At 41.2% G+C, this 14,496-nt stretch overlaps 2 protein-coding genes across 4 annotated transcripts in view; one reads left to right on the top strand and one right to left on the bottom strand.

Annotated features, from left to right (window-relative positions):
* Nucleotides 1–1,486: 1,486 nt before the first annotated feature.
* LOC119124572 (docking protein 3-like) lies at nucleotides 1,487–13,369 on the bottom strand. 3 transcript variants are annotated; one of them, XM_037254689.1, is made up of 7 exons: nucleotides 13,214–13,369; nucleotides 12,585–12,663; nucleotides 4,211–4,347; nucleotides 4,020–4,130; nucleotides 3,829–3,898; nucleotides 3,453–3,619; nucleotides 1,487–2,542 (listed from the first exon to the last, which is right to left on the bottom strand). In XM_037254689.1, exons 1-7 carry the CDS (start codon nucleotides 13,268–13,270, stop codon nucleotides 1,610–1,612), a joined length of 1,554 nt encoding a protein of 517 aa, XP_037110584.1. In that variant the 5' UTR covers nucleotides 13,271–13,369; the 3' UTR covers nucleotides 1,487–1,609. The 3 variants fall into 3 exon arrangements, with proteins under 3 accessions (XP_037110584.1, XP_037110592.1, XP_037110602.1); XM_037254697.1 differs by having other exon boundaries at nucleotides 13,210–13,361; XM_037254707.1 differs by lacking the exon at nucleotides 12,585–12,663 and having other exon boundaries at nucleotides 13,214–13,364.
* Nucleotides 8,504–14,496, top strand: part of glra3 (glycine receptor, alpha 3) — a 133,279-nt gene continuing 127,286 nt past the window's right edge. Inside the window, exon 1 of the mRNA XM_037254726.1 lies at nucleotides 8,504–8,865. Within this exon, the coding sequence (XP_037110621.1) occupies nucleotides 8,855–8,865 (11 nt within the window). The 5' untranslated portion in view covers nucleotides 8,504–8,854. The remainder of the gene's footprint in view (nucleotides 8,866–14,496) is intronic.

Genomic DNA, 14,496 nt, shown 5'->3' with positions numbered 1-14,496 from the left:
TTAGACCATTCAAGTGATTAGTTGAATACCCTACTAGTATACTTTTTCATGATATTCTAATATTTTGAGATAGGATATTTGAGTTTTCTTAAGCTGTATGCCATAATCAGTAATATTAAAATAATAAGAGGCTTGCAATATTTTAGTTGGGTTGTAATGAATCCAGAATGAAAGTTTTTTTTTTTAATTGGATTCCAGAAAATAAAGAACTTTATCACAATATTCTAATTTTCTGAGACAGTCCTGTACATTTCATTGTTACTACTGTCCACTGTTGTGCCGTTTGTCCGATCGCGTTTTGCTTCGTGTGCGCGCCGTTTGATTGACAGCTCCGGCGCGCTCATTTAAGTTTGCCTCGCATCGTACGAGTAGCCTCATAGAGTCTCAGAGTCATTACTGTGCAATAACATCCTGCTCTTCACACCTTTTTGAATTTGTCTACACTGTTTTTGCCATTATTCACATGTCCTGAGTGTTGTTAGTCACCTAAATGTTGAACAGAGGGTGTGTTTTACCGAAGTCAAATTCCTTGTTTGGCACGCTCAAACATGGCGAATAAAAACTCTTGAATCTTGAATCTTGAATCTTTACGCAGCGACACGGCGACTAACGGTCGCCAGCAAATGTATTTTGTTGTCTCGATCGATGACTTATGTTTGGTGTGTTGCCGAGAGTATTTCCATCCATCCATCCATTTTTGCCAATAATTCAGTAAAGCAATCAAAACTGAACCACGTCTTCCCTGCTGAACCCGACACCCTGGGGCGAAAAGAGCATAACCATCCGAGCTAACACCCTATACAGTCCTCAGGCTCCCCAACAATAACGGTAGCAGTTTGCATTATTTTATTGCAATGTTTTTCCTTATTCAGATTTGTTTCGAGACTACAGTTAGACTTCACTTTGATGGTTAATGCAGTTATTGCAATTTTGTTGTTTTATCACAGATTGGTTTATTTACATTTCGAAAACCACAAGCCATTCATTTACAAATGTGATTGCACTTTAGTTTACATATTTAAATGTTCAGACATTAAGATGTGATAGACCGTTTTTGCATGATTTGAACGAGGCAAAATAACATGCTTTTTCTCTCGAATATATTGTTATAATCATTTGTTTCAGATGTAATCATTTTCTGTATAAAGATTTAATTTGGTGTTCAAAAAGTTTTTTTTCAAACTTGAGTCTTGAAAAAGAGGGCGTCGTCTTATAATCAGGGTCGTCTTATATTTGGGCCAATACAGTATAATTGAGCCTCACTGTCCCTGCCCAGGGATGTGAGTGAAGGTGTGTCGGAGGTGGGAGTTGAAATGCCTTCTGACAGGGGACACTGCTAGACGTTCCCAACAAACCACCAGGTTTTTCTCTCGAATATATTGTTATAATCATTTGTTTCAGATGTAATTATTTTCTGTATAAAAATTAAATTTGGTGTTCGAAAAGTCTTTTTTCAAACTTGAGTCTTGAAAAAGAGGGAGTCGTCTTATAATAGGGGTCATCTTATATTCGGGCCAATACGGTACATTTCTTAACGTACAGTTGACATTTTGGACAACTAGGTTGTTCAGCTTTGAGAATTTACAATCAGCAACAAACAACTGAGTTACTAAATGATGCCCAGGTTTTCATAGATTACATCATCAAGAGGGTTGTCCGAGATTTTGGCAGCAGCGATGCTGCTAACTAAAGATGATGAAGAGGGGGGAGGTGGTGTTGAAGAGGGACTAGATGATGGAGGTGTTTTGTTCACTTGAGCATAGAGATGGGCAAAAGGGTCTGGTTTGGTTTCATCTTTATCAGAAACTTCATCTTCCTTGCTCACGGGTACAGCATAAATTGGTTCATCCTCCGTCAAATGCTTAAAATGTTGCTCACTTGAACTGGCATTTTGTTCATTCTTGCCCACATTGACTTTATCATACACTTCTGAATAAACAGAATCTGGGTGACTGGTGATGGAGCAAGGGTGTGGTATGAATGACTTGGAGCCTGGATTTATAGTTTCTTTTGAAGTTGGAGGATGAAGGGGAAGAATACTTGCGGGGTCCACATACACATGAGACATGGTAGCTTGAGGTTTTGGTAAATTTTTGATGCAGTCAGCTGGGTTGGCATATTCCGCTTCAGGTTGGCAACCATGAAGGTCTCGACAGGGTTTGTCAAATATTGGAACCATTGGGAGAGGCATGAGAGTGATTGGAGGTGGCTGTAATTGATTTTCGGATAAGTGAGCAGAACAATCTTGACATACCATATTGTCTTCTGTGCCGGGAGATGTGTCTATCTGTAAATTTGCGTTTTCCGGAATGGAGGCCGCACTGGTCATCTCTGGTATTTCAGGCAGAGGGGAATGAACTTGTTTCTTGGCAACTAAACCTTTATCTTCTTCCTGATGAAGGTTACTTGATGTAACAGCTAAAGTCTTTTGCTTGATTGTGCTCTGAATCAGGTTGAATATTTTCTCAGAGTGTTGTGTTTCAAAGGTGAATGTTCCAGGACCACTGTCACATCTTCTTCCTGCTTCAATCGTTAAGGCCAACTAGAAAACACACACACACACACACACACACACACACACACACACACACACACACACACACACACACACACACACACACACACACACACACACAAACATGTTACTCTTTAATTTCATACATATTAAGGGCCATGATGAAAACGTATTTTTGGAGATATAAAAGTATTAATATTAGACTTTATTTATTTAGCATTTTTCAAACAATAATATAAAAATCTTTACACAAATAAAACACAGAAGACTAAAGAAACCCAATCCCACTGATACTTCAAGACACACATAGAGAAAACTATTCCTGCATGCACATTTACTCTCACAAATAATAGACCACTGAACAACAGACAAGAGGAAACGCTAGAGGATGGATAAAAAAACAATAATAATAATAATAAATAATAAATGGTATAATAATAATAATATAATAATAAATAATAATGCATCACTAAAAAAATAAATGACACTAAAACAGTTTTATTAAGATAATGACTAAATTACAGGTCTCTCAGTGGAGCGACAGCAGGTGCTGGTCTTGGACATTTACTGTTGTATTTACTGTTTGCCATTCACCCAATAAAATGACTATTTTACTCTGACTGACTTTAAAAATAAAATTACAACTTTATTCCTATATTGTATATCTACACTTTTATTCCATCGTATTTCCGGGACCAGATGGAAATCTAGAGTCAGTACCGTCATTGAGAAGACTCTAACGACATGGTTTATTGCAGAAGCGGTTCTGAATTTGAAGGCTTTTTAATTTTTGTGAGGAGCAGTTCAACAGATGTATGAACGTAAAATGCAAAGCAGGAATATGATTGCACATGTTCCTGTAACCAATTCAAATGTCAATTAAATGTGCAATTTGCTTTGAATGTTTTTAATTATTAATACATTTGAAAACCCTTACCTTATCTTTACCATATCGTCGTAGCAGTTCATACGGCCATTGTCTTACAATGTTGACTTTCTGGGTATCTTTCAAAAGCAGGGTCTTTTGTCCAACCTGTAGCCAATATGATCCCTGCAGTCCACAACGTATTGCTGCATCTGTCCTTTGCACCACCACACTGAACTCTGAGGGGACAAAAGATGAGTATACGGAATGTATTACCACGCTAGTTGTATTAATATTCGATGAATGACACTTTAAACTTTATGAGCATAATTTACCCAAAGACTGTTCTATTTTGTCCCCCATTGAAACCAGAATAAAAAAATATTTATTGAAAAGGGTAGGGGGGTCATGTGGTGGAGAAATATTAAAGCACTACAGTAGACATTACCATCATTTGTCGTTGCATATATCTGATTTTCCTCCATACGAAGCTCATTAGTGTCTGAGCCAGTGCTCCTCTGAGGAGAGAGAAACGTCACCAATTAACTTGACCGAAGACATTTTGGTTTAGAGAGACAACTGTGTATGCAAAAGAAAAGCATTGACAGTTATCAAACACAATATAATTTGTGGTCTAACCTGAAAGGTTCCTTGACAAAGTTTCTCTACCCAGTCCACACAATCATCTTTTTGTGTAGCAAAAACCATTGTTCTGTCTTGCGACTCCACACAAAAAGCGGACATGTTTTCCTAAAAACAGACATCATTTTTAATCAACTATTGCTATTTATGTACAGTATGTAGAAATCCTACATAATAATTACAGGCACCATGGGACAGGCTTCAGCATTTGGTGGGAGTCTTTGGACACTTATAAGCTCAGAGAGTCGGACCACTTTGACCTTGCTTTCTTGCAACTGGTGGTGTCTCTTCAGCCCTCCAATATGTTCCCTTGCTCCACCGCCACCTGCAACATATGAGCAACAGAAAATTTTCACAATAGTGTCCATTATCATATAGTGGCGTCTGTATACACCATGGCTCATTTCTTAGAAGGGAGTGTTTTCTTTTAAAAAATAAACGCAGAACCCCCAGACAGATGACTGGGCAAAAAAAATAGCTGTCACTACGGTCATTACAACAAATTGCAGTAAATGTTTTTAAAACAGTATATTATGGAACATTTATAATAATTGTACAACATGGTGGTCGACTGGTTGGGTTCATAGTGCAGAGGTTGCGGGTTCAATTCCGGCTCCGTCGTGTGTTTTCTCTGGGTACTCATGGTAGGTCGATTGAGCACTCTAAATTAGCTGGCTACCAGTTCATGGTGTCCCCTGCCTACTGCCCAGAGTCAGCTGGGATACGCTCCAGCACGCTCACAATTCCCGTGAAAAGTGTTTCAGAAAATGTATGGATATAAAACACTGGTAAATAAACTGTAATTTAATTGCATTACACTATGATGTAAGTAAGCACCATGATGCCTTCACATTTCCAGACATTATTCATCACTCATTATTTGAGGGTCTATGCTTCAATTTTGGTTGCAACACTCTTCAGCTACTCATTTGTGAGATCTGACTCACTTGATTTTGGAACTCAAAGCCTCAGTTTAGGTCCAACCGGAATAGTCCATGTGTGCCGATGTACATCCCTGGACCTGAGATATGCTCACACTAAGGGTGGTCTTCCAACCATCGATCCAATTCCTGAACTGGTCATTGTTTTGGTCCAATTATAAATCCATTCGCTTGTGTCGTTCTATTTACTAGTTAGCGCAAATCTAACCAGAGCTTGTGTCCTTGGCAGGCTCCAGCAGCATCCAACAAGTTAAAGTTAAAGTCCCAGTGATCATCGTCACACACACATCTGGGTGTGGTGAAATGTGTCCTCTGCATTTAACCCATCCCCATGTGATTTTGATTTGATCCATCCCCTGGGGAAGAGGGGAGCAGTGTGCAGCAGCGGTGCCGCGCCCGGGAATCTTTTGGTGATCTAACCCCCTAATTCCAACCCTTAATGCTGAGTGCCAAGCAGGGAAGCCCATTTTTATAGTCTTTGGTATGACCCGGCCAGGGTTTGAACCCACAACCTTCCAGTCTCAGGGCGGACACTCTACCACTAGGCCACTGAGCTGGTCAACAAGTCATCAAATTCCCTGTAACCCGGGGCTTACTCTGGCTTCCTGGATGAATTTTCAGAATTCGTGGCTGATCTAGTAACCAATGCGGATAATATAATTATCATGGGCGATTTCAACATCCACATGAATTTACCGTCAGAGCCACTTACTTCGGCGTTTCAGACTTTAACTGATATGTTTGGTTTTACGCAAGCCGTACAGGCAGCAACGCATAAGAATGGAAATACCATAGATCTGGTATTATCCCGAGGACTTGCAACCTCAAATATAGCAGTACTGCCATACACTACTGTTTTGTCTGATCATTACTTAATAAAATTTGAAATTCTAGTTTCTTGTCAAAGACAAGAGAGCAATCGGAATTATAGGAGCCGTAATTTTAACTCCATGACTGCAACTGCGCTATCTGAGTTACTGTCCGCTATATTTCCCGCGTACACCGGCTCTGTTGATAATCTTACAAATGAATTCAATGCGACATTGTTAAATGCCATTGACTCTGTGGCGCCGTTATGTCTGAAAACTCGCCGTAGATTGCCTACTCCGTGGTTCACAGATGAAACGCGTACGCTTAAGCAATTATGTAGAAAGCATGAGCGCAGATGGCGTCTAACCAAACTTGAGGTTTTCCATCAGGCATGGCAGGATAGCCTCCTGAAATATAAAGATGCGCTTATCTTAGCAAAAACTCTGTATTTTTCGCAAGTTATTAATCTCAATAAAAACAATCCGAAACACCTATTTGATACAGTGGCAAAGCTGACTCTACGCCAGCCGACCCCCGATAATTCCTTCCACTCAGCTGACGAGTTCATGAAATTTTTTGCTCAAAAGATTGAGTCCATTAGGGACGAGATCAAGAATACCATTCCAATCGCTCGGTCGAGCCCGCCGTTTACCAACGCTGATGATCATGCAACAACCCTCTCAACTTTTAATAGCGTGTCCCTTGAAAGGCTTACACAAATGGTTAGTGCGGCTAAACAAACAACATGTTTGCTCGACCCTCTTCCAGCCAAACCACTTAAAGAATTATTTCAAATTTTAGGACCGTCTCTCTTAAATATAATCAAGCTGTCTGTCTCCTCTGGGATAGTGCCAACAGCCTTTAAAACCGCTATCATTAAACCGTTACTTAAGCGACCAAATCTTGACCCGGACTGTCTCAGTAATTATAGGCCAGTTTCAAACCTCCCATTCATAGCAAAACTTCTTGAAAAAGTAGTAGCACAGCAGCTTATTGATTACATGGTCGCCAATAATCGATATGACTCTTTTCAGTCTGGTTTTAGAGCTAATCATTCCACTGAGACAGCACTTGCTAAAGTGACTAACGGTCTCCTCATAGCTATGGATTCAAACACTTCATCTGTACTGTTACTACTCGATCTTAGTGCTGCCTTCGACACTGTAGACTTTGATATTTTATTAGGGCGTCTTAAAAGTTGTGTTGGTATTTCAGGGTCAGCACTAGGCTGGTTCCATTCCTATCTATCAAATAGGACGCACCGAGTGGTCCATGGCAATGCGTCCTCTGAGCTCTATAATGTTACGTGTGGTGTCCCACAGGGATCGGTTCTCGGACCAATTTTATTTAATATTTATATGATTCCGCTTGGGGACATAATACGTAAATATAATATTAGTTTTCAATGCTACGCGGATGACACCCAATTATATATGCCGTTATCGATGACAGATCCGCGGGATTGTTGTAATCTTGAGGCATGCCTTGCGGAGATCAAGCAATGGATGTCTCTCAACTTCCTTCGTCTTAACCCAGATAAAACTGAGATGTTGATAATTGGTCCAACTCGTTTTCAACACTTGTTCAAGGAAACCGCTATAACTATAGATAACCGTACTATCACTCAGAGCGATACTGTAACTAATCTCGGGGTAATGTTTGACCAAACTCTCTCCTTTCAAAAGCACATTAAGAATATAACCAGAATTGCGTTCTTTCACCTTCGTAATATTGCGAAGATTCGTCCGATCCTCTCGACCGGTGATGCGGAAACTATTATACATGCGTTCGTCACGTCGCGCCTGGACTACTGTAATGTACTATTCTCTGGTCTTCCTAAGTCCCGCATCAAAAGTCTACAGTTAGTACAAAATGCTGCTGCAAGGCTGCTCTCACGGACAAGAAAATTTGATCACATTACCCCAATATTAGCCAATTTACATTGGCTCCCGGTCCATTTAAGATGTGACTTCAAGGTTCTTCTATTAACCTATAAATCACTGCATGGCTTAGCGCCTTCGTATCTCGTCGACCTAGTTGTTCCTTATGTTCCGTCTCGTAACCTTCGTTCGCAAAACGCTACCCTTTTAGCGACACCGAGGGCCAAGAAAGTGTCTGCAGGGTCTAGAGCATTTTCTATCCGGGCTCCAGAGCTTTGGAATGCCCTCCCAATGGATATTAGGACTGCTACCTCAGTAGAAACATTTAAGACACGTTTAAAGACACATTTCTATGACATGGCCTTTAACTAACTTGTAGTGGCCGATTCGGCCGGAGTTTGTTTTGTTTTCTCTCCCCCCCCCCCTCCCCGGCCGGGGAGGTGGTTAGGTGGCACCCAAGCTGACAGCGGCTATCTGGATTCTCGTGGGCCAATTCAGGTTGGGGGAACTGCAGCTCAACCTCCACTGCCAGGATAGTAGAGGGCTCCTCCGGCAGCCCTTCGCTCTGACTTGGACATCCACTTTTTTGATTTTCATATTATGTATTATTTGTGCCCTCTCTGCATCCATTACAACCTGGTGATCCTGAAAGGGGGATCCTTCCATCTGTGGTCCCTTCTCAAGGTTTCTCATTTTCCCCGGGCAGGGGTTTTGAGTTTTTCCTTGCCCTTTTGGGAGCTTAAGATCAGGGGATGCTTTGAGAATAATTGTCAATTTTTGTCTATGTGAAGCCCTTTGAGACTGCTTGTGATTTAGGGCTATACAAATAAACTTGACTTGACTTGACTTGACTTAACAGGTGAAATAATTTGCATCACTACTGAATATAAAACATTTCTTATCATGGCAGCCATTTTGACTTTTTTGGGTCAACTCAGTGTGGAGTGTTTCAAAATGACTCTACTAATGAATATACCAGCCTCAGAGCTACTTCTATTTTTGCAGCTTGAGCATTCTTTATTCTTTGCCCACATTTTGGCAAATGTCAAAGGAGCATTTTAATTCAAGGCTGATTTGTTTGTTCTATTTTTAAGTAACATTTTAATTCTTATGTGGTTATTTGCAGGAATATTGGATTCATCATATGTAATGTGTAAACCATCGAGGCACGCATGCAAGTGTAAACAGATAACAAGAGAAAATGTGCATCCGGTGAGCTTACATAACTTCATCTCCACAATCCTGGGGTCTATTTAAGCTGTCAAATTTACTTTTCATCTTCTGCTGCTCACCCTGCTGTTGCATGCATGTTTTTTGTTGCTCACACACACACAGGCACAGCACACATGCGCACGCACGCACACACACACACACACACACACACACACGCATGCATGCACACACAACACATACACACACATACATGCATGCACACACAACACACACACGCACACACTTAAACACGCAAACGCACACACAAACCTAATCACCAGCCAGTAGCTACCTATGTCTGTGTCTGTATATGTACTGAGCCTAAAGGCATGTATACAAATCCATAAAGAATATCCATCTGTCTGGCCGGCCGTCCATCCATCCATTATCCAATAATGCATCCATAACTGACTTGTGGTTCAGGGCAGTCTCACTTCCCAATAAAACCCAACTACTATTCCTGTTTATCACGACAATTGTGCTGACTGACCCTGACTCGACTCAACATTTAGCCCAGTCTCATTTACAAATCTACTTGGCTCGACTCGACTAGCTTTTTTTGGTACCTACTAGCCCGGTTTTAAAACGTGACAACGTGACGGAAATACTCTGGAGGCCAATGATTGGTCCAAGACAACTGTCATCAATGTGTGGCTACGCAAACCACCACCCAGGTAAAACAGACGCCGTTAACAGACGAAGAGAGGAAAAATAATTACTTAAATAAATAGTAAATAAATACTTGGATTTTTTAACATTATTAGTTTACGAAGATGGGAAGAGGCAGCTGGATAGATCCATGAGAGACCAAAAGGTGTTCATCCACACAAACCATTGTTTTTGTCAGTGTGCGCAGTGCACGTGAGTTATGGTCCCTGTAACATGACGTAACTAGCAAGATGAGTAGGGGCTGCCGGGTAGTGACAGTGGCAGTAGAGACGAACTGTTTTTTGGTGTAGAGCCAAGTAGAGTAGAGCAGCGTGGACCAATCCATGACTTGGATTAATTTGACCCTACAGACAAATACTCTGTGTTCTCTGTACTCTACTCTGTAGAGACATGAACATTTTTAACAAAGACAAATCTACAAAAAGAATGTGTAAAAACGCTCGTCATCAATTTAAGAGCAATTAAAAATACCTTTTAAAACACAATTTAGAAGATTGGCAAAAACTGGGGTCGCAGGCGTGTTGGAGCCTATCCCAGATGTCATCAAGCAGGAGGCGGGGTACACCCTGAACTGGGGCACACAGAGACGAACAACCATCCACACTCGCACTCACACCTAGGGGCAATTTGGAGTGCTCAATCAGCCTACCGAGCATGTTTTTGGGATGTGGGAGGAGCCCGGAGTGCCCAGAGAAAACCCATGCAGGCACGGGGAGAACATGCAAGCTCCACACAGGGAGGGCCGGAGGTGGAATAGAACCCGCACCCTCCGAACTGTGAGGCAGACATGCGCCATGTATCACTTTCATACGGAATGGGAGTTGGACTTTTTTTTACCTCATTGACTGGGTTGACATACCCTTTAGCACAGCTTCATCTAGTGGATGCATAACGCAACCCTAGTCAATCCCAGTTTGATGCAGTAGCTTCTGCGCCTTTTAATCCAGGGCACCCTATATATGAAAACATTTCTAAAATAAAAAATTCAATGAAGGTGTGCTTTATAATCCACTGCGTTTTATAGTGCAGAAAATACTGGAGTTAAATTCCAATACAAAAGTTTATACTACAGCCATAGATGACAAATACATCCCAAATAAAAAGTACCGTAATTTTCGGACTATAAGTCGCGTTTTTTTTTTTTCATAGTTTGGGTGGGGGGCCGACTTATAATAAGGAGCGACTTATATGTGATTTTTTTCAAAGATTTTCCCCAAAAAAAAAAAAGTGAAACCGCGATAAACGAACCGCGATGTAGCAAGGGATTACTGTAATTTGAATTTCAAGTGACGTCAGCAGCGCGACGCGGCGTGGCGCGGCGGTTGTTTACATAAAGGACAAAGATTGATCACGGGATGACGAAGATGACGAAGGGCCCCACGTACTACCGGCATCATTAGCGGCTTTGTTTCTAAGTGACACGGCGGATGAAGAGTTTGAAGGATTTGGAGTGACACAGAAGGTTTGAAAAACTGTTATGGCTTTTACCCACGCCCGGTTCTACTCTCCGGAGCTCTCTTTCACCTCCGTGGATTGAAGTCGGGGGCCGGCGCTCGGCCGGGTGGCTGTCCAGGGACGGTGGATGGGGCTCGGACATGGCTTTTACGCACGCCCGGTCCTACTCTACCGAGCTGTCTTTCACCTCCGTGGATGGAAGTCGAGGGCCGGCGCTCGGCCGGGTGGCTGTCCGGGGACGGTGGATGGGGCTCGGTCATGGCTTTTACGCACGCCCGGTCCTATTCTATGGAGCTCTCTTCCACTTCCGTGGCTGGAAGTCCACGCCGCCACACGCCTGGAAGTTTGTTTTGTTAAATAAAGAGCCGTTTACCAAACCCACGTCTTTCCTTGAACTTTGTTACTATATAGTAGATCTGTGGAATAACGACGAGGCTGACGTCAGGGCGCACGCGCGGCGTTGTTGACGAAGGACGAGGAATTTGATCGATGGATTTAATGATTTAGAGTGCACAGATGGCTTGATAATACTATTGCTTATATAATAGTTATCCATCCATCCATTTTCTGAACTGCTTAATCCCCACGGGGGTCGCGGGTGTGCTGGAGCCTATCCCAGCCGTCATCGGGCAGTAGGCGGGGGACACCCTGAACCGGTTGCCAGCCAATCGCAGGGCACACAGAGACAAATAACCATTTGCACTCGCACTCACACCTAGGGACAATTTGGAGTCTCCAATCGGCCTACCAAGCATGTTTTGGGGATGTGGGAGGAAACCGGAGCGCCCGGAGAAAACCCACGCGGGCCCGGGGAGAACATGCAAACTCCACACAGGGAGGGCCGGAGGTGGAATCGAACCCGCACCCTCCTAACTGTGAGGCGGACGTGCTACCCAGTGCGACACCGAGCCGCCTATATAATAGTTATTTGATATCTAATTTATATATCGTTATATGGGCCTGTGGAATATTTTGAAGTGCAAGCGCCGTCAGCGGCGCGCACGCATTGTTGACAAAGGACGATCGATGGATTTAATGAATTGGAGTGACACAGACGGTTTTATAAACGTGTTATTTATGTAATAGTTTTTTGAATAACTCTGAATTTTACGTCAGGGCCGTTCTCAGCTCTTCGTTTGTGTTTATGTCACGTTGGCATACCTATCATTTAGCCTGTTGTTGCTCGTTCATGACTGTTTGTCAAATAAATTGCCCCCCAAAATGCGACTTATACTCCGGAGCGACTTATATATGTTTTTTTTCACATTTTTGGGCATTTTATGGCTGATGCGACTTGTACTCCGGAGCGACTTATAGTCCGAAAATTACGGTATTGGTACTCATCCATTCATTTCCTGACTCATGTAACCTTACTAGGGTAGCAGGTGTGCTGGATGGTACCGATGTTCATTAATGTGTGTTCTCCCGATTTAAATAAATAAATAAATAAATAAACAAACAAACAAACAAACAAACAAACAAACAAACAAATAAATAAATAAATAAATAAATACTGTCATTGAGTGAGAATTAGCCAGACAATTACAGAGTGCTTATTGGTACTCGAATGCAGATAAAAAGTAAGATGAATGTACCTGCTATAAACTGAATCTCCAATCGACCAACCCCATTGTTGCTGGGTGGAACCAGTGACAACAACACAGGCTTCCATTTCTAAAAGGAAAGAGAAAAGTACTACATAGATAATAAATACATTGTGATTACGTTTGTTTAGTTAGTACTTCATTTAGAAGTAGTATCCAATCATAGTTGAGATGAGGTTTTCCCTCACTGTGGTGTGACAGTATCTGCTGTACAGAAATCTGTATCACAAAAACTGGTTGTGTTTCAACATGCCTCGTTTGGACTCCGCTCCTGCTTGCTCACTTGCACAACAGTTGTACAGTTGTGTTTAACCATAAAGAGGAAAGAATGAAAATTATTCTATTTAAATTCTCTAAATCAAGCAATCATTCCAATGAACAAACTGCATCATGCACTACGGTATAATTACACTGCTTATGAAATGACCTTTTATATTAACTCTAAGGTTCTGATGAAGCACAGCTGGTCCTCCTATTGTATGTGGGATATGAATAGTTTCAATAAATGAATACAAACAGAACTTTAGAGTATTTTCAGGTTAATTTTGTCAAAACGAAAACATAATTTCACTTGAAAATCACTAAACCCACCCCGTCATTTCACACAAATTTCTACTTACTTTGCCAGCTTTGCGAGGTTGTAAGTAAACCTGCCCTGTTTTCGTGGGAGAATCCATCAAGAAAGCAAAAACATTATTACGGATCTTTGAATTCAATAAAGACTTGTGCAGCTTGCTTTAGTCTTTTTTCCCTCCCTCTTAGAGAAGGGCGTGTCTATATCCAGGAATGTTTGTAACATGAGCCTCACCTGGAAGTGTGCTTTTAGGATAAGGAAATAGAACGAGTTCAAGAGTATTTGACAATAGACACACATTACACAGACAATAAATGTTTCATATATTCATCACGTTTTTTTCCTAATTTTCCTCTGCATTTTACATTTATTTTCATCAATTTTCTCTTCCTTATTTTACTTTCTTTTTGACTGGGAAATAACCAAAATTGTTTTCCTGTTTTGCTTAGTTGTTGGGATTGGCTGCTGACCCCTGCAACCCTGAAGAGTATAAACATTTTACACAATGTGAAATATTTATATAAAACCAAACAAATGAAGAAAATACAATCCAAACCGACATTATAGAATACACATTTACAAGAGTAAAAACATTAAAAAAATTGTCAAAATATGGAAAATGTCTCAAACCTTTCAGGAAACTGGTCCTTAAGAGCCCCTATCCCGCCTGTTATAGGTGTGTCCCCATACTCCTACACAGCTGACTGAAAGCCTGGGTAAAAGCCAGGAAAGCCTGATAAGGATCACAATGATTTGTAGTATGGGCTCTTCGGACAACAAGGAAATTTCAGTGTCCTACATTACATGAACAAGACAATAACAATTACACTATTGGTCATGAGGTCATTGAACCAGAAAGACTAATTTCTCATAAATTACCCAGGCTCTTGTTGACAGATTGACTTTTTCTGTGTCATGGAATCTTAATTGACAAATTTGATTAGACAGCAGCTTTTCATATTCCAATTGAGGTCATTTTACCATATGACATCCTTGCTTCCATTTTTTTAGTGACCTATTCATCCAGCCTCTGTGTTTGGCCTCAAAGACATATCATAGTTAATTCCACAGGAAGCACATCTGTGAAACATAATACCAAGTAGAAGCATGATACTATCCCGCAAATGATTAACTCTTCCGCATGGATGAGGAAGCCCCTATATTGCATCGGAAAGCAGTGAGGGTTAAAAAACAATACATGTAGTAAACCTTTTGAAAGTTCATCACTCAATGTTTTAGTTGCCTCTGTACATGCTTTGTCAGCTCTGAAAGAACAAGACCAAATATATCCTTGGAAAAACATTCCAAGTGATAAAGCATGTCTTTACT

Source organism: Syngnathus acus, chromosome 1 (assembly GCF_901709675.1).
Source record: "Syngnathus acus chromosome 1, fSynAcu1.2, whole genome shotgun sequence".
NCBI lineage: Eukaryota > Metazoa > Chordata > Actinopteri > Syngnathiformes > Syngnathidae > Syngnathus > Syngnathus acus.
This window is presented reverse-complemented; position numbering and strand designations above follow the sequence as displayed.

Excerpts from the sequence above, each read along its gene's own strand:
- LOC119124572 (XM_037254689.1), bottom strand. The coding sequence starts at position 13,270 with ATGGATTCTCCCACGAAAACAGGGCAGGTTTACTTACAACCTCGCAAA. Across the intron at positions 4,348-12,584 it reads GGAGATTCAGTTTATAGCAG|GTGGCGGTGGAGCAAGGGAA; the intron begins GTACATTCATCT and ends CATATGTTGCAG. Across the intron at positions 3,620-3,828 it reads ATATGCAACGACAAATGATG|AGTTCAGTGTGGTGGTGCAA; the intron begins GTAATGTCTACT and ends TTGTCCCCTCAG.